General features: G+C 55.8%; 2 protein-coding genes and 1 non-coding gene across 10 annotated transcripts; 1 reads left to right on the top strand and 2 right to left on the bottom strand.

The window, feature by feature from the left end:
- Positions 1–69: 69 nt before the first annotated feature.
- NLGN2 (neuroligin 2) lies at positions 70–14,258 on the bottom strand. 8 transcript variants are annotated; one of them, XM_069481995.1, is made up of 8 exons: positions 14,202–14,258; positions 11,107–11,239; positions 7,684–7,734; positions 5,418–5,567; positions 5,066–5,251; positions 4,757–4,949; positions 3,790–4,386; positions 70–2,977 (listed from the first exon to the last, which is right to left on the bottom strand). In XM_069481995.1, the coding sequence occupies exons 2-8, from the start codon at positions 11,210–11,212 to the stop codon at positions 2,104–2,106; spliced, it is 2,157 nt and encodes a 718-aa protein (XP_069338096.1). In that variant the 5' UTR covers positions 11,213–11,239; positions 14,202–14,258; the 3' UTR covers positions 70–2,103. The 8 variants fall into 8 exon arrangements, with proteins under 8 accessions (XP_069338096.1, XP_069338090.1, XP_069338089.1 ...); XM_069481989.1 differs by lacking the exon at positions 14,202–14,258 and having other exon boundaries at positions 70–2,408; positions 2,451–2,977; positions 4,757–4,967; positions 5,057–5,251; positions 11,107–11,597; XM_069481988.1 differs by lacking the exon at positions 14,202–14,258 and having other exon boundaries at positions 70–2,408; positions 2,442–2,977; positions 11,107–11,597.
- A 1,430-nt stretch (positions 14,259–15,688) lies between these two features.
- Positions 15,689–16,844, top strand: TMEM256 (transmembrane protein 256). Its single transcript, XM_069481996.1, has 4 exons — positions 15,689–15,779; positions 16,065–16,096; positions 16,343–16,423; positions 16,527–16,844. The coding sequence occupies exons 1-4, from the start codon at positions 15,695–15,697 to the stop codon at positions 16,668–16,670; spliced, it is 342 nt and encodes a 113-aa protein (XP_069338097.1). The 5' UTR covers positions 15,689–15,694; the 3' UTR covers positions 16,671–16,844.
- Positions 16,845–16,887: 43 nt separating this feature from the next.
- On the bottom strand, positions 16,888–16,994 carry LOC138392710 (U6 spliceosomal RNA). The gene has a single exon (XR_011234995.1). It is a non-coding gene; the product is annotated as a U6 spliceosomal RNA (small nuclear RNA).
- Between the last annotated feature and the right edge of the window lie 3,912 nt (positions 16,995–20,906).

The following is a 20,906-nucleotide window of genomic DNA, read 5'->3' as shown; positions in this document are numbered from 1 at the left end:
CTTCATCCAGTCACTTCCCCAAGGCTTGTTTCTCCAGAACCACATGTCCCCAACATAGCAGGCACAACCAACAGTTAAACTTTTGTATTTACAATATTCTCTTCATCTTTTGCTAGGTTTAAAAATGTGTACAGAGCCGCAAAGGGTTGGGATAAGGATATGGACTGTCAGGGGATTGTTCTGGGGAGAGGGGCTGGGCATTGGAGTCCGTGGCTGAATCATGGGGTCCCCCAGCCCCCCTCCCATGCCCCAATTCTGGGGGCATCTGTCTACAGGGTTCAGGGCCCAGGTCTCTAGCGTTTGGAGGGCATGGCTGTTTGGACAGGAGCTAGACCAGGCAGGGGAAAGGGTCAGAAAAGAACAAAGTTTCCATGGATGGAGGTAGGAGGAGAAGGGACAGTCAAGAGGCAAAGTTTCTAGGGACTCAAGACCAGGGATTCTGAATTTGGGTGTCAGTGGAAGACAGCACCCAACCCCTACTCAAGTTTGGCACTAATATCCCACAACGTGCCTGCAGAGAATTCATCCCTCCTCCACTGGTGTCCCTTAAAACCCTTCCTGACATCATTCTTTTCCCCAGAGGCTCACACCCAGGGACCTCTGGGCAGTCACCTCACACTTTTCCTTTCAATTCCTCCTGCTGGTGTCTGCCCAAGCCCCATCCCCTCCTGTCCCCTCCATCTGTTCCTCGGCACAATTGACCTCATTCTCCCCAGCCTGTCTCCCCTCCAGCCTCCACTGCTCCTTCCCATCCCTTCAGCCAAGGGGAGACAGGTCAAAATTGGGGGGGGGGTCAGCTGAGGGGAGAAGGCTGGTCTGACACTGAGAGGGGGACAGCTTCAAAGAGGGACAGCGATGGAGGAGAATGCGGAACCGAGACAGAGAGGGGACATGACCTGGTGAGGAGAGAAGAGACACAGGCGGGAGCCCCCTTTGCTGCTGCACCCCCTCCCCACCATTTCTCCTGCTCGGGCTTGGGACTGGGGAATCCTTGGCACATTTTGAGCGTCTTTCCCCCTCAATCCCACCTACCCAGTTTGGCACAGATGAGCAATGATCTCAGGACTGAGGGAAAGGCTGTCCTCAGATCCTGAGGAGGGCTTTGGTCAAACATGCATGGCCCCGTCCCCCAGCTCAGCATCTCTGGGGCAGGGAGGGCTGAGTCCTCCCTCAGGGTTTGTACGTGCCCTCAGCTCTGTCAGTCTCCCCTCAGTCAGGAGGCTGCTCCCACCTGCTGTGTGAGGAGGAATTGAGTGCTGGGCCTGAGGCCTGGGAGACGCAGGGGAGTGCTGGGGAGGGAGGGACCCTCTGCCTGGGAAAACACACATCCACATGCAAGAACATGTTTCCACTCAGAGAAATGTGTCCTGGACCGTGGGAAAACAAGTTTCCAGGCAGCACCGGGATGCACGGATCTCCTCCCGTCCCCCTGGCAGGAAATCCGTGTCTGTCCCCTGTGGAAGGTGAGGGCCTTCCCGGGAGAACGTGCTTCATCTGACTTGTGCCACGGGGGAAAGACATGCTTTGCTGGGGCAGGGGGCAGGGCAGGGGCGAGGCGGGCTGTGATTTCCTCGCTGCTTCCCAGGTACCACCCTGTGTCATCTGGTGGCCAAGGGTCACTGTATGTGAACACACCACTTCCAGGGTCTCCAGGGGGAGGGAGGAGGGAGGAGGGGGGAGAAGGCATGAGGGAACAGGATTCTGGGGTACAAATCCCCGCAGAAATTCTTTGAGGGGGCCAACATGTGTCCAGGGCGGCAAAAAAAAACCTCACCCTGCACATGGGAAAACACACCCCCTCGTGAGAAAGCACACCTCCACGTGGGAAAATACTTCCACATTTCCACACACCGAAGACTGGTGTCCCAATGGAGGGGAAAAAACACCCTCCAGTTGTTCAAAGGCCCAGGTCCAGAGAAGAGAATGAGCCTCTCTGCATGGGAAAAACACACATCCCAGTGAGGAATCCCATGTCCACCTTGATGCTGCTCGATGATGTGTGACAACTCCACAGGAGAAAAGCCTGTTGCCAAGTCCTCCTCCCTGCCTTCAGAGTGGCCGGGCCAGGGAGGGCTGGGGAGGAGGGCCTCCCCGAGCCGCCCCCTATACCCGAGTAGTGGAGTGGGGGTGGGGTAGCGTGTTGTTGTGGCTGGTAGCAGTGGGGGGAGGCGGGGGGAAGGGCCCAAAGGGATGGAGGGAGGGGGGCGGCGGGGGTGGCGGGGGCCCCAGGCCACTGGGCAGCAGGGTCAGGGCCCCGGGGGCCAAGAGAGGCACATCGTCCGGTGCCCGGCGCAGGGCCAGGGTGTAGTCGGGTGGGCAGGCAGGGCGCAGGGCCTCAGCAGGGTCCGCCCCGACGCCACCACCCCGCTTCAGCTGCAGTGACACCAGCTCCTCCTCTGGTGGCAGCTCTCGGCCAGCGGTGGGGAGCAGGGGGCCCCCACCAGGTACACCTGAGCCTGAGCCACCAGGTGGGCTAAGCCGCCTGCATCGCAGCTCCTGCCGCCGGTCCCGCTTGTAGTACAGGGCAGCAAAGGCCAGGATGTTGAGGAAGAGGAGGGAGGCGCCCACGGCCACAGTGACGCTAAGCTCCGTGGAGTAGTCCCGTGAGTCCCCAGGAAAGCGGTCATAGGCCCTTGGGCCTGGCTCAGGCTCCGGCTCAGGCGGCAGGGTGGCGGGCGGTGGGGGCCGGCGTGTGCCCGGGGCGCCGGGGGGTGGGCGAGGTGGCCAGCGTGTGGCATAGGGAGGCAGGCGCGTGGTGGTGGTGAAGAGCTCCGTGTGCAGGTTGTGCAGGTGGGGCACGAGCTCCAGCCAGAAGGCCACCTTGTTGGCACGGTAGTTGTCACGCACGCGCGGCTTCAAGCCAATGTGCAGATACTGCTTCTCCTTGCTGTTGAACTTGCTCCACACCACCTCCTCAAAGCGGTTGGGCTTGGTGTGGATGAACTTGGTATCCTGTGGCACTGGCTGGTTAGGGTCGCTGTGGGCACAGGAGGGCAGGGAAAGGAGTGAGGGCAAGGCTCTGAAGGAGGGTGGGTGGCAGTGGGGAGGGAGACAGACAAGCTGTGGAGAGACAGGGAGACAGCAAGAAAGTCGGAGAAAAAGTCATGGAGGCAGAGATGGGTACGAAGAGACAGAGAATCTGCCAGGGACGGGAACAGAGAGACAAGCAGGGATGGAGACAGACTGCCAGAGACAGCCAGAAATGAAGACAGAGGGGCAGAGACAGACAAAGAGACAGCCAGGGAGAGGCAGAAGCTGCGACTGAGTGAGACAGAGACAGAAAGGAACAGAGAGACAAAAACACATAAGAGCCAGAGACGGAGAGATAGCCACGGTGAAACCAGCCCGCAGCCGGACGTGAAGAAAAGTAAACAGGTCAGAGAGCAGAGGGGAGGGGAGAGATACCAATGGGTTTCAAGACAGACAGAGACAAATAAAGAAATAGACACAAACTCTTACACACACTGAAACACACACACCCGAATAGTCAGACAGAGGAGCAGAGCACTGGGTGGGGTGGGAGGAGTGGGAAGGCAAGGGAGGGAGGAAGGAGAGGCAGACACGAAACCAAAGCCACTAAGTGAGCCCACCCCCAGGAAGGACATGGACTCTGTCTAACACTGCTGACTCTCCAACACTCATCTCAGTGCCTGGTACAGAGAAAGTGTTCAGCAGGCGACTCAGCCAGAGTGAGTGTCTTAATAAAGGAATGATGGCCGCGTGAAGGAGGGAGGGTGCCCCAGCCCTACCCAGCCCCACCCAGCCCCACCCAGCCCCTCTGACCCTCACCCAGTCTTGGCGAAGTTGGTCCAGTAGGTCATGACTACGGCACTGAGCATGACGTCATTCTTGGAGAAATTGCAGGGGAAGAGGTCGGTGGCACCCACCATGGGCACACCAAAGACATAGGGCAGCTCATCGCCGTGAGCCGCATCTGCCCACTCAGGCCGGCCCTCAGCCTGGCAGTGGTGGTAGAAGGTGTAAAAGTAGACAGGGGACTGATAGTCGGCGTGCAGCTTGGCGGTGGCCACGGCTGGTGCCACCCACTGGTGGTCAGTAAAGAGCGCCAGCAGGGTTTTACGCCGCATCTCGCCATTGTCCCGGTCGGCCCAGTCCGTGTACATAAACTTGATGGTCTCCCGCAGCACATCCTTGCCCTCCGGGTAGCCATACAGGTTGTCCACAAAGTTGGAGACAGTGAAGTCGAACGCGCTGGCGGACACACCGTCCTCACTCTCTGCAGAGTCTTCCACGAACTTGAGGCCCTCTCCCTGGTTGACGCCAATGAGCATGTCGTAGTTGAGGAATTCTCCTTGCTGCATGAGGATCTCAGGGTCATCAGGGACTACGTCGCCGTCCACCACGGGCCCGAAGGCAATGTGGTAGCTGGGGAGAAGGGGTCAGGGTCTCATCACCTGCTCACTGGCCTTCTCTCAGCCCACGGCCAGCTAAGCTCACATGCAGGTGCTTCCCTCTGCCTGGAAGCCCTTCTCCCCTACTAGAAAACATCCCCTGAGTCTTTCAGGGCACGTGGCCCCTCCAGAAGTTTTCCTGAAGCACTTCATGGCACCCTGTGCTTACTTGTTCTGTTCAGGCACCTCCAGTGAGGGAAGGCTTCTAAGAGGAGGCCACTAAAGGGGCCCGAAGCCCCCCTCTCCTTGCCAGATGGAACACACTCAGGCACCTCTCACCTCAACCTCCTTGGAACCAGCAAGGAGAGTGAAGGCCTAGACCCTGTCCCCTCCCACCCCCATACCGGGCGGGCTGCACATCCTGGTCCACTAGCTCTCGGGAAGGTTTCCGGCGCAGACACTCCACAGCTTCGGCACTGTCCTCCCGGTCACAGCCCACCTTGGCTGCCAGCAGCCGCGTGTACTTGAGCGGCTGGTAGTTGACAGACCAGCTTGAAATGGCGGTGCCACTTTGGGCAATGGCCTTCTGGAACAGCCCTGGTGGGACAGGCAGACCTCAGACCAGGCCGTATCAGCCAGAAAAAGGGGGAGCTGGCAGGGTCAGGGCTATGGGAAGGTGGAAGGATGGGGCAGGCAGGGGTTGCTGCTGGTACCTTCTGAATGGTGGGAGAGGATTAGAAGGTTGACACAGGAGGCCCCTGCCCCAGACCCGAAGATGGTGATGCGCTCAGGGTCACCCCCAAAGTGAGCGATGTTCTCACTGAGCCAGCGCAGGGCCTGAATTTGGTCCAGGAGCCCATAGTTGCCTTTTGCAGCCTGGTCCCCGGTGCTGAGAAAACCTGGGGGCAGAAGAAGGAGGGGGCTCCCTGAAGGTGTCACAGCGCCCTTGTCTCCTTTCTGGGCAGCTCAGTCCAGCCCTGAAGCCATTCTACTGGGTTTGGAGGAACCCTGCCCACCAGGCCCACCTCCCAGACTCCACCCCCCAAAGTTGGCTGCCACCCTCACCGAGCACCCCAAGACGGTAGTTGAGTGTGGCTACGATGACGTTGCCATAGGCGGCCAGGACTGAACCATCAAACATGTTCCCGGTGCCCTCCATGTAGGAGCCGCCATGTAGAAACAGCATCACAGGCTTCTTCCCAGAGTCGCGGATATCTGTGTGGGGAGGGGGCGGGCAGGTGGGCCAGGGGGTCAGGGACAAGGACACAGTCAGACCGGAAGCAGCACCACCCAGCTCCCAGGCCTGCTGAGGACCAGCCTGGAGCTCAGGGGAGACATGTCATTCCCATCCCTGGGGGGCAAGACCGGATTCCCCTCCTCCCTCCCCAGCTAGCCCTGGCAGAAGGTCTTCCACAGCCCCTGCCAGCCTGCCCTGCGGCACTTCTCCGAATGTTGGGCAGACCTTCCAAGAAGCCCAACAGAGGCTGGGGGTGGGAGGTGGCCCTCCTCAGGGTACCTGCTGGATCCAGGGAACCCCCTCCCCACACTCATACAGCAAATCTCCTTCCTGCTCCTGGGAAGAGCGAGCTCCTGAGGCTAGAACTAGAGCTAGAGATGCTGGAGAGTCCTGGCATTTCTTCCAACTCAGGCCTTGGGCCTCCGCTCCACATGGTACCCTGGTCTGTGGGTGAGGGGGTGCCAGGCCTAGGGTCCCTGGGGGCTTGGTCTCCTCCCCGCCCTAATTCCTTTCTAGGTCACCTCCCTAGTCACCATGGCAACCCCCAGCCTAATTACTGTGGCAGGAGGAGGCAGGGTGGGAAAGAGCCTGCTTAATGAAGCCAGGGTGCAGCTCTCTAGACTTGGACCCCAATAAACTGGCCTGAACCCTGGGTTCTGCACTGGACCCCTCTCTTGCCATGTCCCCAAAGGATCCCCTGATCACTGCCATGGGTGGTAGGCCCTTGAGACACTCCAGACCAGACTGAGGGGTGACTAATTCCAGTAGAAGATGGGAATCTGAGAGGTCTTGCCAGGGTCCCCAAGGCTAGTACTCTCCCCTGCAGCTCCCCCATGGTATGGCCACAGTGCCAGGGCTAGGGATCATCCCCGGCCTACATGCCCTCCTCTTTCTTGACACCTGCCATCCCCGACTAGCCTGGACACTCGGCAAACAAAAGCCAGGCCTGGGCCTCCCCTGTACACCTGATCCCCAACAACTTTGCCGAGCTCCCTCGTTTTGCTAGAAACTTTCCTCCTGCCAGAAGGTCAACCTGCAGATCACTAGACAGCACCCTTGACTCCCCAGACAGCATCCTGCTTCCTGCCTCTTAGACCTTCTCTGCAGCCTCCATGCTCCTAGCTGCTTTGGCCAGCGCTCCTAGGTGGGCAGCACCTCTCTGTGTCTTCCCCAAATCCTGTTCTTGCCTTCGTTCTGGAACCCTGAGTGGCTTTCCAGCAGTTTCACGCTGGAATCTCCCTCCCTCCAAGGTCCTGTCCTAAATGTCCTCCGTTCTTCCCCACCCTCACCCCACCCCTCTCCCAGTGTTGGGGGGGTCAGAAAGGGAAGGAGGCAGGAAGAGGGGCTGGGGCAACAAGAATTCAAAACCAACAACAAAAAACAGGATCAAGAAAGAAGAAAGAAAGAAAGAAAAAAACAACAACCAAAAAGCAAGAAGCTCTCGGGGCAGATTCAACAAGAAAAGAAAAAACAAAAAGATCCATTTTGGAAAAAAAGAAAAAAAGAAAAAAATTCTTTGCATTTTTTTTTCAAAATTTTGTGGTGAAACTTCAAGATATTGGGCCCTGTTTTCAAAAATTTCCAAATTTCTTTAATTCACTTCAAATGTTTGCATTTTCTGTGTCTGAAAGGCTTTTGGAAATTGCAGGTTTCTGATGTCTCAATTGTGTCATCAATTTGCCAACTTTTACATTTTTTTTCAAAGGTCGTTTTGCTCCGAATTCAAATTTTTTTTTCAAATGTTGCATTTCACAAGTTTCAAAACCGTCCAAATTTCTTTCAAACTCTAAACATTTTATCCAATTCTTTGTTTTTTTCTGACAGTCAAATTTCTTTTCTTTTTCCACCTTATTTTCACCAGGTTTAGCTTTTCTTGAAGGTTTTCTAGTGGGTCCAACATTGTTTAAATTTTGTTTGAAGTTTTCATAATTCCTTTTTCCAATTATTAAAAATTTTTCTTTTCTTTTCTTTTTCGTTTTTAGTTGGGAGAATGACTGAGGGGCCTTGAGGGCTGTGGGGACATTTAGTTAGGGGCAGGGCCATGAACGTTCTCTTATAAGCAACCACATGCAGCAGCGGGATTTTTAAATCTACCTGTGTCTGGCGGATTGAGCGTCGCCTCGTCACGTTTTTTTGTGAGCGGACCTAAGACCGGGAACACAAAACAGAGAAAAAAGGACAATTTTGTGGGGAAAGATGGGGGTCGGGGGAGGTGGTGGATGGGGAGGGGAGGAGAGAAAGCAGAAAAGGGGAGGGTGGGGGAGGCAGAAAAAATAAGCCAAAAAAAGCAAAATTTGTTTGCAAGAAAAAGAAACCAAGAAAAGAGAAAAACGTTTCTACAACCCAATTTTGTTCCCCTCCCCGGAAAAAGTCATGCCCCAAAGAAAAGGCTGGTTTTGGGGGGGTGGGGTGCCTGAGTGGGCTGAGGCCTGTCTTAAGACATATTGACTTGGCTGGAAAGGATTTGGCTTGTCGGTGTGTTTGCTAATTGCTGGAAATGAAACGGTGTTAGAAGGGGGTGGGAGGGGAGGGGAAGCCCGCCCGGAGCCCAGGAAGACCAAGGCCAGCTTGCCACCCAGGCTGCCTCTCACGAAGGCCCCCTTCAGGGCTGGCCAAGTGCCTGCCTGCTGCCCCACCCAGGCTACAGGGAGGAGAGGCTGCAGCAGAAAGGACTCTGCTTCCCTCTGGACCACTCTGGAGGGCAGCGGGCAGCATGGGTTTGGGGGCCAGCCTGCCCCTCAGCTCAGCCCCAGCCCGGAAAGCCCTCCACTCCCCACTGGGGGGCTGTGGTAGGTCAGCTAGGGCTGCCTGCCCCCTACCCAGTCTCACCCACCAGCAATTCTCCTCCATCTGCACTCATAAGCCTGGCTTCTCACCCCAGCTCCCCAGTGTGGGCAAAGCAGGGACAGGGGTCATCAGGTCTTGCCCTCCACTCCAACTCATCCCTCCGCTGTCCCCCAACCTCACCCCTTACCCAGGCCTCCTCTCCTCCCCGCCAAAATGGTGAACTTCACACCAGGGCCACCAGCCACCCCCACCGTCCCGCCCCTGCTCCACTGCCAAAAAGCCCCCCTCCCCACCTGGGGGTTCAGTCCACAAATAGGAAACAGGAAACACAGTGCCCTGAGCCAGTCTGACATATAAAGTGCCGGGAAGCACTTGAAGGCATGAAGTGTGCCCAGCGTCAGGGAAAGCCCCAGACTGGGCCCAGAGACTGGCTCCAGGCTTCTTTCAGATTAGGGGATTGGTCAGGGCAGAGCATGAATCCAGAGGCCTCAGGGGTTCCCCCAGGCTGATTGGTTTTTCCTCAATGGCATGGGGACCAGCACAGGGAAGGATGGGTCATAAGGCCCAGGCTAGCTCTGGAAGGCTTCTCCTAACTGGCAGTGAAGGCCCCATGGGGGACCCATGGAGAACAGGACCTCGTTGTGAGAGGATGGAGATGGGGATGAAGTCATCAGGGCATGTGTACCCGTGAGAATATGAAGTGTGTGTTTGTGCGCGCGAGCGTGTGTGTGCCTGAGTCAACCTCTTCCTCCCAGAGCTGGTGTGAAGATTCAGTGAGATCACCTGGATGTGTCAGGCCCCAAGCAGGTCTGCAAGGAGTGATGGTTAAAAATACAGAAGGTGTGGGCATGGGTGGTGTGGGGGCAGGGGACAGTCCTTTGGTGGGAAGAGTTGGGTGAATGTTTCACATGGGGGGTGATGAGATAGGCGGACAGCCTATGTGAAAGTGTGGGGGTGGGGAGTGTTGAGCTGGACAGTGTGTGTGGAGGTACTGGGGTGAATGATTCATAGGTAGGAGGGCAGCAGACAGGTGGCCCAAGAGAGGGCAGAGGAATGTGGAGTAGGTAGTCCTTATATGGAAGGTGTTGGGCATTGAGGAGGATGGGTGCAGTGCGTTGGGGTACATGGTCTGTGGGGGATTAGGGTGCTTAGAATTTGGATGGGATTACAGCAGATGATGTTTCTGTGCGTTGTGTGTGTGGGTTTAGGAGGCATGGTTTACATGGAGAGGGGTAGTTAGGAGGTTAGGGTGTATGGCTGGTATGAGATCTTGGAGGTGTTGGGATGGATGTGGGTGGGTAAAGGTGCATGAATTTGGCATAAGAGGATTCTGGGTACAGGGTGCATGCTGCTAGAGTACTTGAGCTGTGATTAGGGTGTAGGGCTGCAGGGTGTGTTGTCACCACCTATAGTATAGTGCAGATGATCTCTAGGTAGGAGTTGGGGTAGACGATGTTTGAGAAGTGTTGAGGGAGTGGAGGACTGTGGTGTGAGTGGCCGCTTGGATCACGTAGTCCACATGCAGGGTTACTGGGGCATAAGGTGTATGTGTGGGTGTTACTAGGGCAACGATCTATATCCAGGGACACCAGAGAGCATGGGTCTGTGTGGGCTGTGGGGCACACACTTTCAGAGAAGTGCTGGGGATACGGGCCATGTGAAGGTGTTAGAGCTCATGGTCAGGGTATTGGCTGGTTGGGTACCTGATCTGAGAGTTGAGTAGTTGGGGTTCACAGTCTATTATGGAACTTGAGTACATTATATGGAGGTATTGGGTATGTCAGGGGTACTTTAGGGGTTCCTGGATACAGGCCGATGTGTAAGGTTGCTGGAAACATGGCCTGTGGAGGTGTTGGTGTGGCTTGGTTTGGCGTGGAGAGACGGTGTCAGAAGGATAAGGTGTCAGGGGGCTGTTTGTGAGGCTGGTCTGCTGGGACGGCTGCAATCTGCCTGTTACCCTCTGTTGTACATGCTAGAAGGTATCCTGATCAATCTGTGCGTGCCAAGGTTGACTGGAGAACTGTCCGGAGGGAGCATGCTGGGGGCTATGAGCAGACTGTAGTGAACAGGAGTTCATTGGTAAGAACAGCCGCTTAAGAGCCCCAGGAAAGACGGGGATGGGTGGGCTGTGCTGTGAATGGACGGCCCCTTGGCAAGGAGTTTTCCTGATCCTTCAGGGGTATATAGGGGTCAGGGGACAGAACAGTATGGAGGAGGGTGTGAGGACCACTGCCAAGGGTACCTGGCTCAGTGAAGGGCTCTGGATGGGATGTGATGGATGGATGCTGGCCTGGGAGAGAGGAAGAGTCCACATTGCACTTGAGGTGTAGGTATGGCTAAAGTGAGTATTCTGGCAGGGGCAAGCCCAGGCCTGGAGGCAGGAACTTTGGGGTTGGATTGGGTGTCTGGACAGGGTGGCCACATTGAGATGAGCTGGCTGACTGTGTGTGCCTCCTTGAGAAGTGTGTGGGTAAGCCTAGTCCAGTGCCTGCTACCTTTACAATGGCTCCCTCTGGGCACAAAGAACTTCTGGAGTGGCTGTCTGTAGGATGTGTGCCTGGGACTGCCTGGCAAGCACCTTTACAATCCTCAGAGGGCAGCAGAGGCTGCAGGGACACATGGTCTCCCACAAAGGCCCGGCTCTGAGCTCCGGAGCAGTGCCAGTGCCTGAATGTGTGTGCATTTGTGGGCTGTGTCCAGGGGGTGCCCAGCCTGTGCCTATGCCCTTACCGTCCTCGGTGGGCACGTAGAGGTTGAGGTACAGGCAGTCCTCGCTCTGGTTCTGCACATAGGTGGCGGCCGCCTCCAAGTTGTCGGTGAACCACACAGGCAGCATGATGGCGGGCAGCGCCCCGTGCAGGTTCTGCGGGCAGGCGGGCGGCAGGGTGGTGGCGTTGCGCACGCCGGGCCACGAGGCGGGTGCCTCAGGCGGCTGGAAGCGGCGGGCGCCCAGGGGCGGCGTGGCGTAGGGCACGCCCAAGAACTGCACGACGGGGCCCAGGATCTCGTTGTTGAGCTCGCGCCGCACACCGCGCACTCGCCCGTAGGCTGTGTTCACCACTGGGAAGCGCTCCTCCCCGAGGCTGCCGAGGCCCAGGCCCGGGCCGCCCGGGGCGCCGCCCCCGGGACCCCCTCCTCCCCGTTGAGCCCCCGCCAGCCCCACCAGACACAGCGCCAGGAGCCACATGCTGATCGGGGGACCCCCCCTCCCTCCCCGGGACCCCCCCCCTCGGAGAGAGAGAGAAGGGGGGGGAGAGGGAGGGAGGTCCCCCTCGCCCCAGGAGGGAGGAGGGGGTGGGGGAAAGGAGGGAAGAGGGGGATGGGGAGGGTCCTGGGTTAGACTGGACAGAGAAGAGGTCTGTTCCTCTCCATGGAGGGGGCAAGGGGTGGGGAAAGGGAAGGAGGTGGGAGCAGGTGAAGGCAGGCCCGACCTGCGGGAGACAGAGCGGGAGGGACAGGGCGGCAAGAGACAGACAGACAGACAGACAGAAAAATACAGAGGAGAGGTGGAAGAAGGGAAGGGGAATTGGATGGGGCAGACAGAAAGGAATGGGGAAACAGAAGAGACAAGTGGTTAGTGACTTGGAATTCAGACCAAGTTGTCCCCTTCCACCCACAGGCCCCTTGGCACCTCCCCCTCCCAGTCCAGCAACCCTCCTCCCCTCAGCAGGGGTCAAGGCTGGGGATGGGGTCAAGATGGGGTAAAAGTCCAGGGCAGAGGCCGAGGAGAGGGAGGGTCAGCGCCCCAGACCCAGCACGCCCCCTTCCAGCTGCTCTGTCCCTCCCAGGCAGGCTCCTCAGGGACTCAGGAGTCCCACTTCCCACCTCCCTGGGAGGGAATGAGATAGACAAGGAAGAGAAAATAAAAAATACCAAGTCATTAATTAGCAGGAAGTGGCAGGTTTGTTTATACGTGTTAATTACTCCTGAGCTGTAATTTCATGGTGCTGAACCCCCACCCCAGGCCAGACTTAGGCCTTCCTTGGGACTGTACAAGCCCAGCACCTTCTCACCCCTTCAACACACCATTCCCCTAATGATTTGTGCACCCAGGGACCCATCTCTCCCCAGGCCCTCTCCATTTCTTCCTTCAGAAGTTGAGGTGTCTTGAGGCCAGGGTTAGAGTAGGCAGGGGATGCTGGAGGGACAAATCCCAGGACAGATGCGTGATCCTGCAGCCGGTTGCTGGGCGACGGGATGCTGCCCCGCAATGTTACCTCGGCAACGGGCTGCAGCTTTAACCCTGGAGGTGGGGGGGGGGTCTGGAGGAAGAGGGGAAGGGGCTGGCTTGGTTGTGGGGTCCATTCAGGGAATGAGGGGGAGGGCAGAGTCATGAGTCAGAGTGCTAGAGTTTCCCCCAACCTTAGCCTAGAGGAAGAAGTATATATGTTGAGGGGAGGGGAAGATTGGGGGCATTGAGAACCCTAAAAGACCTGCTTTTTCCCTCCTTATTGGCCAATCAGAGCTTTTCCTAGTGACCAGGCCTCTGGCTGGGGAGAAGGGGTGCTGAGCTGGGCTTGGAAAGGCATCACATGAGCCCACTGACTGCCCCCCTCCCACAATCTTGAACAGCCTTGGACCACAGACACCTCTTCTTTGCACAGCATTTTGACCCATGTCCTGGGGACAACTCTCAGCTTTCTTCTCATCCCATCCCATCCCATCCATTCACCTCCCCTTCCCTTTGCCAGCCCCCACAGTTGCTGCTGTGATGCCTGGGTGCTCAGGGCAGGAGGGGCAGGACAAGGGACAAGATCAGCCTGAAGGGGCAGGTACCCAGGTCATTTCGGCAAGCCCCCCCTACCCCCCTCCCAGCCGCCAGAGCTGTTTGCTGACGCGGGGTTTTCAGAGCCAGGCGCCAGCCCGCGGGTGGCTCTCTGCAGGTGTCAATTTATTCCAGAGATGAGGACACAGGAATCCTTACCACACACCCCCAGCCATGCCCTCCCCGTCTTCAGGTTGTCTTAAGCTCCTGTTCACCCATCACCTGGAGGGGGCTCGGGGCTAGCTCCCCCAGGATCACCTCTTCCTAAGACAGGCTGGGTTCAGCTACTATGGCCTTGCTGCCCCCTCTCCCCAACATGGCCTGCATCTGTCACCCCCTCTCCCTTAGGGTACTTTGGGCCCCTGGCCTTCTCCCTACCAGCCAGCTTCTCTCCTTCCTTCCCTCCCACTGGAGGCCCCCCCCATCTCTCTCCTCTCCGTAGCGCTCCCTCAGAGCATCTTTCCTGGGCCTCTTCCAGCTTGCTCCAGCTCTTGCCTTCAGTCTCTCTTCATCTCTCTCCTTGGTTTTTCTCATCTCTTTCTCTCTCTCCTCCAAATACCTTCCCCAAATTTCTCCCTCAAGCTCGCTCGTGTTCTCTCTCTCTCTCCCCTGTCTTTTCCCGTCTCTGTCTCCCCCATTTTCTCTCCCCATCTCTGTCTGCCACATCTTGCTCCCTCCTCCTCCCCATCCCTCTGCCTTGCTCTCTCCATTCCTGCCCAGGCCTGACTCCCCCAGCCGGGGAGAGTTGAGGGACGGGGGCTCAGGCCGCAGGCCCCCCCTTCCTGCAGTGGTGAAAATGGCTTGGCCGGGAAGGGGAGAAGGAGGGGGAGGGGAGATGGGAACACACGGGGTCTGTGGGCCCATTCAAAGGATCATTCATGGACTGGAGAGAGGCAGAGACAAAGAGACCAAGACGCAGAGACACGGCGAGAGCATCCCTAGGCGGAGACACGCAGACAGAGCAGGCTGGGGGAAACCAGGCGCAGGGAGGGAGATGGGGAGAGGGAGACCCCAGTGGACGGCCCGCAGCCCCCTCCACCCGGCCCAGCTTAGCTCCTACCTGGCTCAGCCCTGGGGCCGTGGTGCCTCCATCCAGGGCTCCGAGTAGGGGGCGGACGGCCTTCGGGAGGGGGGCGGCGGCCTCTGAGCCCCCGCGGCCCCGCAGGCCCAGCCCCCGCCCGCAGCGCCTCACCCGGCGGGGGAGGGGGATCGCCCCAGCCCCGGGGGGCGGGGCCGGGATCCAGTCGATCCCCGGGAAAAGGAGATCTAAGGGATGGGGTCAGGGGGAGCCCGAGAACAGGGAACCCCGCAGTGGGGACGGCAGAGCAAGGAGGGGGCAACGACACAGGACTGGATTGGGGATCCACTGGCTCTGTGGGCTGGCTTCGAGGGACCAGAAGGCGGTCCAGGCGGAGGATCGGGTGTTGGAGAAGGAGTCCACGGCAATCCCCAGGGGCCCGGGAGCGCAGGATCCGCGGTGCAGGGGCAGGGATCCAGCCGGAATCCTCGGGGAGGGGGAGGGATCTAGTCGATCCCGAGGGCGGGCGGGAGGGGGAGGTCCGGGGACTCAGAGGAGGGCGGGAGCCGAGTCTGGAGCCCCGGGGCTGGGGTCGGCACGGTTCCTACGAAGGAAGGCGAGGGTGGGGGAGGCTTCGAGGGACGCTCAGCAGCCGGGAGGCCCGGACTCCTGGCTCCGCGCGTCAGGGCCCGCCCGCCCCGCGTCCATCCCAGCCCGAGAGTGATGATCCGCCGGCGGAGCAGCCGCAGCAGCCCCGCGCGTCACCGCGCGGCCGCCTCCCCCGCCCCCTGCCGAGAGAGCAGCGCACACCCCCCGCTCGCACCCGCCAGCCCGCCCGCCCTCCGGAGTGTGGGGGGATTTGAGACGGTGGAAGCGGGTGGGAGTGGACAGACAGACGGATGGATGGACGTAGCGGGCTGGGGCAGGGTGGAAACATCCCCCCGGATCTCCCACCCTCGGGGCTCTAGTGATTGGGAGGGGGAGAAGGGCTGAACTATAGGGGGCGGGGCATCATACAAAGAAGGAGGAGCTTCCGTCCGTGGAGGAGGGGCCATCTTCCAGTGGGCGGGATTTAATGGAGGTGGGTGGGGCTTGGGTATCCGGGCCTCCTCTTTTTGGGAGTAGGTCTGGTTTGAAGCCGAACGGGAGGAGCCTATGGGGAGGGGGGCGGAACTTTGCGTGGGGACCGAGATCTTTGGAAATTGGCCGGAGGTGGTGGGGGAGGGTTCGAAGAGGCGATCAACTTGGAAAGTGGGCCAATCCGTGACGCAAATCCTCTAGTCCCGCCCTCAACCCCGCCCCCCACCGCTTCGCTCCTCTGCTCCTAATTGGTTCTGGTTTCTCCGCCCGCCATACGTCTTCGCCACTCCGCAGCAGTTTTACAAAGGCGCCAGTACCGGGGTGAGGACCTGAACGCTGAAATGAACACGGCCTGGATTGGGCACCTGTGAACCTTATTTGCATGGGTGATCGGGATTGGCTGGCCTCCCGGGTGGCCTGGGCGGTGTTCGTCCGGCGCGTGACCATCCACTGCCATGGCGGGGCTGGGGACTGCTTTCCGCCGCCTGGGCGCCTTGTCCGGAGCTGGGGCTTTAGGCTTGGCCTCCTACGGGGCACACGGTTAGGGCGCTGGGGACGAAGTTGGGGCTGTGCTTGGGGCGACCTCTGGGGTCTGGTGCAGGGGCGGAGCCTATGGGAATTGCCCAGTCTCCTGGTTATCAGACTGCCCGCGGAATCCTAAACCTTTTAAAGTCCTCCAGCCGGGTCCAGTTGGTTTCCAGTACTGTGCGATGCGTGTTTCCATCAATCGGAAGCTTCCTGGGGGTTACCCTTTCTCGTCTGTGTCTACCTGGGTCCCCCACGCGTGGGGGCGGGACTGGTAACCTTTCCCTCTCCTCTCCACAGGCGCCCAATTCCCAGATGCCTACGGGAAGGAGGTGAAGTAACTGCGCTGGGGCTCCTCGACTCGCGGGTCTACTGGGGCATACAGTCTGGGGTTCCTGAGAGAAGTTGAGGGGGTGGTGAGGATCTCTCGAGCAGCCAGGGCTGCAAGCCTGGGGTGTGGGAGCAAGCTGGGACTTCAAGGGTAGGGTGGGGGAACGAACTTTGGTCCCACGTGCCACCACGGGATCTCAGGCTCCTATGTTGCTTAGGAAGTCCCTACATTTCTCTTTTTCTTACAGCTCTTTGACAAAACCAACAAACACCACTTCTTTCACAGCCTGGCCCTGTTAGCAGTACCCCACTGCAGAAAGCCCCTCTGGGTAATCTTTCTCCCTGTCTAAACCTGACCAAGCCCCCCACCACCCACCCCCGTCAGCCAGCCCTGTACTTACAATCGTGTTTTCTACGTTGTGTCTTCTTCAGGCCGGGTTACTACTGGCCTCCGGAACCACCTTATTCTGCACCAGCTTTTACTACCAGGCTCTGAGTGGAGACCCCACCATCCAGACTTTGGCTCCTGTGGGAGGGAGCCTGCTACTCTTGGGATGGCTTGCCTTGGCTCTTTGAGCACTCTTGTTTAATTACTAAGTTTTCTGGGTAAATTTTTAAGAGTTGGAGCAGGAAGGGGATTAAAAGGGAAAAGCAAATAAACTTTGGAGTCTTTGTTTATCTAACCTGTTGGAGGAGGAAGGGTAAGGATTCAACCTCTGAACTCTCCTAAGGCTTAATCAGTGGGCCCTGGGACTGGGGATTCTGTTCACTTCATTTGACTTGTTATGAAGTTCTTTTTTTTTTTTTTAATTTTTTTTGACGTGTCATCCTTGCACAGGGGCCATGCTAATCTTTTCTGTATCGTTCCAATTTTAGTATATGTGCTGCCAAAGCGAGCACTGTTATGAAATTGTTAAACCGGTGGGCATCAAAGTCATAGAATGCTTGAGGGCCGGGCGGGGTGGCTCACGCCTGTAATCCTAGCACTCTGGGAGGCTGAGGCAGTAGGATTGCTTGAGCCTAGGAGTTTGATGTTGCTGTGAGCTAGGCTGATGCAACGGCACTCTAGCCTGGGCAACAGAGTGAGACTCTGTCTCAAAAATAAAATAAAATAATAAAATATAAACTAAAATATAAAAAAATAAAAAGAATGCTTGGAATAGTGCAGGTTCCTACTGAAGCCCTTTTTGGGGGCCTGGGAATCTGTATTTTAGTAAGCTCATCTTGTGGTTCTGATGCCCACTAGAGTTTGAAGATTACTGTAAAGTGGTGGTTTTCAGCCCTGTTGTTCCACAGATTTGTTGAGCACCCAGTTACCTAGAAGTGAGGGTTAAGGCAAGGCAGGAGAGGAGAAGTGTCATTAGTTACAAAATACTTTGGGGTTCAAAGCAGGAACAGATCATCACGTATTGGGGGTCAGAAAATGCTTCACAGTGCTTGAGATGATCCTTAAAGGAGCTCTGTTGTGTGGAGGAAACACAATGGACAAAGAATGAGGCGGGGAAGGGTGGGAGGTGGGCAGTGTGGGCTGAGTTTCTGAGTTAGGCAGGAAGAAATTGAGAAAAGGCAAGGCAGGCTGCAGTAGCACTCACAGCATGCAGGGAACTGGAAGATGTTTAGGGGGGCAGTATTTATTAAGCTAGTGGTGATCATGTGTCAGATGCACATTACAAGGAAGATAAACTATCAGCAAGACAGACACTGTCCTTTCTCTCATGGAGTTTCCCATCTGATAGTGGAAGTAGACTTTAAACAACTAAACACATACATCATTTTGAGTTGCACTATATGCTTGAAGGAGAAGACTAGGGAGGCAGTGGAACAGCTGGACAGTGGCAGGTATGCCCCTTTCGATGGAAAGGCCTCACCAAGATGGTCCTATTTTAAAATTTCTTTTAGAGTCAGGGTCTCACTCCTTCTCCCAGGCTGGAGTGCATTGCAAACTCGAACCCCTGGGCTCAAGTGACCCTCCCACCTCAGCCTCTCAAGTAGCTGGGACTACAGGTGTGTGCCACCACACTCCATTGATTTTTAAACTTTTTGTAGAGATGGGGGTCTCGCTATGTTGTCCAGGCTGATCTCAAACTCCTGTTCTCAAGTAGTCCTTCCTCCTTGGCCTCCTAAAGCACTAGGATTACAGAGGCGAGCCACCAAGCCTGGTGAAGGTGGTCCTATTGAAGCTGAACTAACCATGTACAAAGTGGAGGGAAAATGTATTCTAAGCATAAAGAATAGCTAGCAAAACAGGCTGAAAGGAGCAACTCAAAAGCTTGAGGCAGGAGAAAATTTGGTGAGTTGGTAGTGTGGCTGTCGTGTAGTGACTAAGGGGTCCCAGATGGCCAGTACAGACCTTGCAGACAGTAGTAAGGCACTTGGACTCTATTTGCAGTGTAATAGTAAGTTATTGAAAGGTTTAAGTTATCTTTTTTTTTTTTTTTAAGAGATAGGTCTCACTATATTGCCCAGGCTGGAGTGCGGTGGTTATTCACAGGCGCGGTGGCACACTCTGCAGCCTCGAACTCCTGGCCTCAAGCTATCTTCCTGCCTCAGCCTCTCAAGTAGCTGGGACTACAGGCTTGTGCCACCATGCCTAGCATTCTTTTTAATTTCTATTTAGTTTCTATTTTTGTGTAAGTTTTATAAAGTATAGTCTGTATAATATATTCACGATATGTACCTAATTTTTCTGAAGGTATGCATTCAAAAAGTGTGCAGACCCCTTCTCTCAATGAGAAGATTTTAGGTGATCTCATCCATCCTGTATCTTTTATTACAATCTGCATACTTTCAAATCCAGAATTTCTGTCTCCCACCCTGGTCTTTACTGAGCTCCAGATTCCTATACCAGCAGCTTTCAAGGCAGCCCTGAGGCAAGAGAGTGTTTAGAGACCTGAAAGAATTCCTGGCAGCTGGCTTGAGAGGGTAAGAGAGGGCGAGAGATGAGGATAGCAGGGCCAAATGGTGGATGGCCTTGTGTTGAGAAGTTGGACCTCTCCTGGGGGCAATGGGGAGCCACTGACCCACTTATATCCAGGGAAGTGGCATGATTGGAGGTGCATTAGTAGAGGACCACAATTTTTCATTTTATTTTTAAAAAACTTTTTGGAGATGAGGTATTGCTCTGTCACCCAGGCCGGAGTGCAGTGGTTGGTACCATCATAGCTCACTGTAGCCTACAACTCCTGGCCACAAGTGATCCTCTTGCCTCAGTCTTCCCAATCACTGGGATTACAGGCGTGAGCCACTGAATTTGGCATACTTCTTCATTTTAAAGATGAGTAAAATACAGTCTCAGAGGGGACCTAATAGTGGCCCAAGGGTCCAGTGACAGAGCCAAGGCTAGATCCTCAGGTCTTACCTCCCAGTCCAGTGCTCTTGCTGCATCTCAGGTAGCATTTGGGGCCCAGGGGGAACATCCAGGTGGAGGAGACCCCAAGCATCTGTAATGGCCACCCACCATATAATGGGATCCCCAATGGTTTAGCTTTGGTTCTGCCAGTGGGCTGGGCTCTTGGGGGACCAAGATAAATGAAGCCTACTTGATAATTTGTCCCTATTATTACTACTGTGATTTTGTTAAGTGAGGTATTTAAGTTAGTTTGGGTGTAGTCAGGTGCGGCACAGCAAGGGACACTCAGACAGAAATGGTGAAAAGATGAAATTTATTACAGACCCAGAGTGAAGAAGTTAGCACACTTCACAGGGCCAGCAGGAAGGAGGGAGCTGTCCAGGACACACATGTTCAACCAGCAGCTGGGCAGCAAAAGAGAGGGAGGGACCTGTGTGCTGAAGCTTTGTTGTGGACCAGAGTGTAACCTACTTGGGTTTCCCGTGACAGAGATGGATTGGTTAATTTGAAGGGAGCATGACACTAAGGGGTTACACTATTGGGTAACCACTATTAAGTCACCAGACTTAAAGCAAAAGTAAGGTAGTCAAGTGGTTCAGGGTATAGGCCTTACTTATCTAGAACACAAAAGCAGGAAATGGGTGGAGACTGCCTCAAAAGATATAGGTCAAGGGTGATGAGCCAAGGACAGGACAAGAAGATGTATACTGAGGCAGCATTAATATGAACGAGAGTTATGACATTTACTGAACATTTTCGGGAGGTCTTCTCAACAGCCCTGCAAGTTAGGGACAGGGAAGCTAAGAGAGATGAAGGAACTTGTCCTCTATTATGCAGCGAGGACCTGGGTAACCTGCGATTCAAACTCTCCTCTGGCCAGTTCTTTCTTTTACAAACCAAAAAATACATTTCAGCAGTGAAGACAGACCTTTTAAAAAGATAACTTGATGCATTATGTTCACTGTTACAAGTAGATACTGAGGTGGGTTTGTTTTGCCTTTGGGGACTGGTAAGACTCCAGTGCGTTGCTGGGTTTTCAACATGAATAGGAGTTCACCAGAAAAAAAGGGACAAGACCATATTGGTAACAAGAGGGAAAATCGGAGTGCCTCGGGCCCAGGACTGGGTAGGCAGGTAGGAAAGAGCCAAACAGAGTAAGGGTGGGCCCACACTGTGCAGAAGGGTCTCCCCGGCCAAGTCTGAGTCGACTTTGACTTCTTTCCTCACATCCTACATCCAAGCCATCATCAAGTCCTGTTGGCTCAAATACATATCTAGAATCTGACCATTTCTCACCACCTCCCTTGCTATCACCCTGGCCTCAGGTCTAAACCCCCATCATATCTCACCTTTTGCCCTTGCCTACCTACAGCCTACTCTTGACAAAGCAGCCTGAAAGACAAATCCTTCTAACATGGTATTCCTCAACTGTGGCTACACATTAAAATCTAAGGAATTCTCAA

Source organism: Eulemur rufifrons, chromosome 9 (genome assembly GCF_041146395.1).
Source record: "Eulemur rufifrons isolate Redbay chromosome 9, OSU_ERuf_1, whole genome shotgun sequence".
NCBI lineage: Eukaryota > Metazoa > Chordata > Mammalia > Primates > Lemuridae > Eulemur > Eulemur rufifrons.
This window is presented reverse-complemented; position numbering and strand designations above follow the sequence as displayed.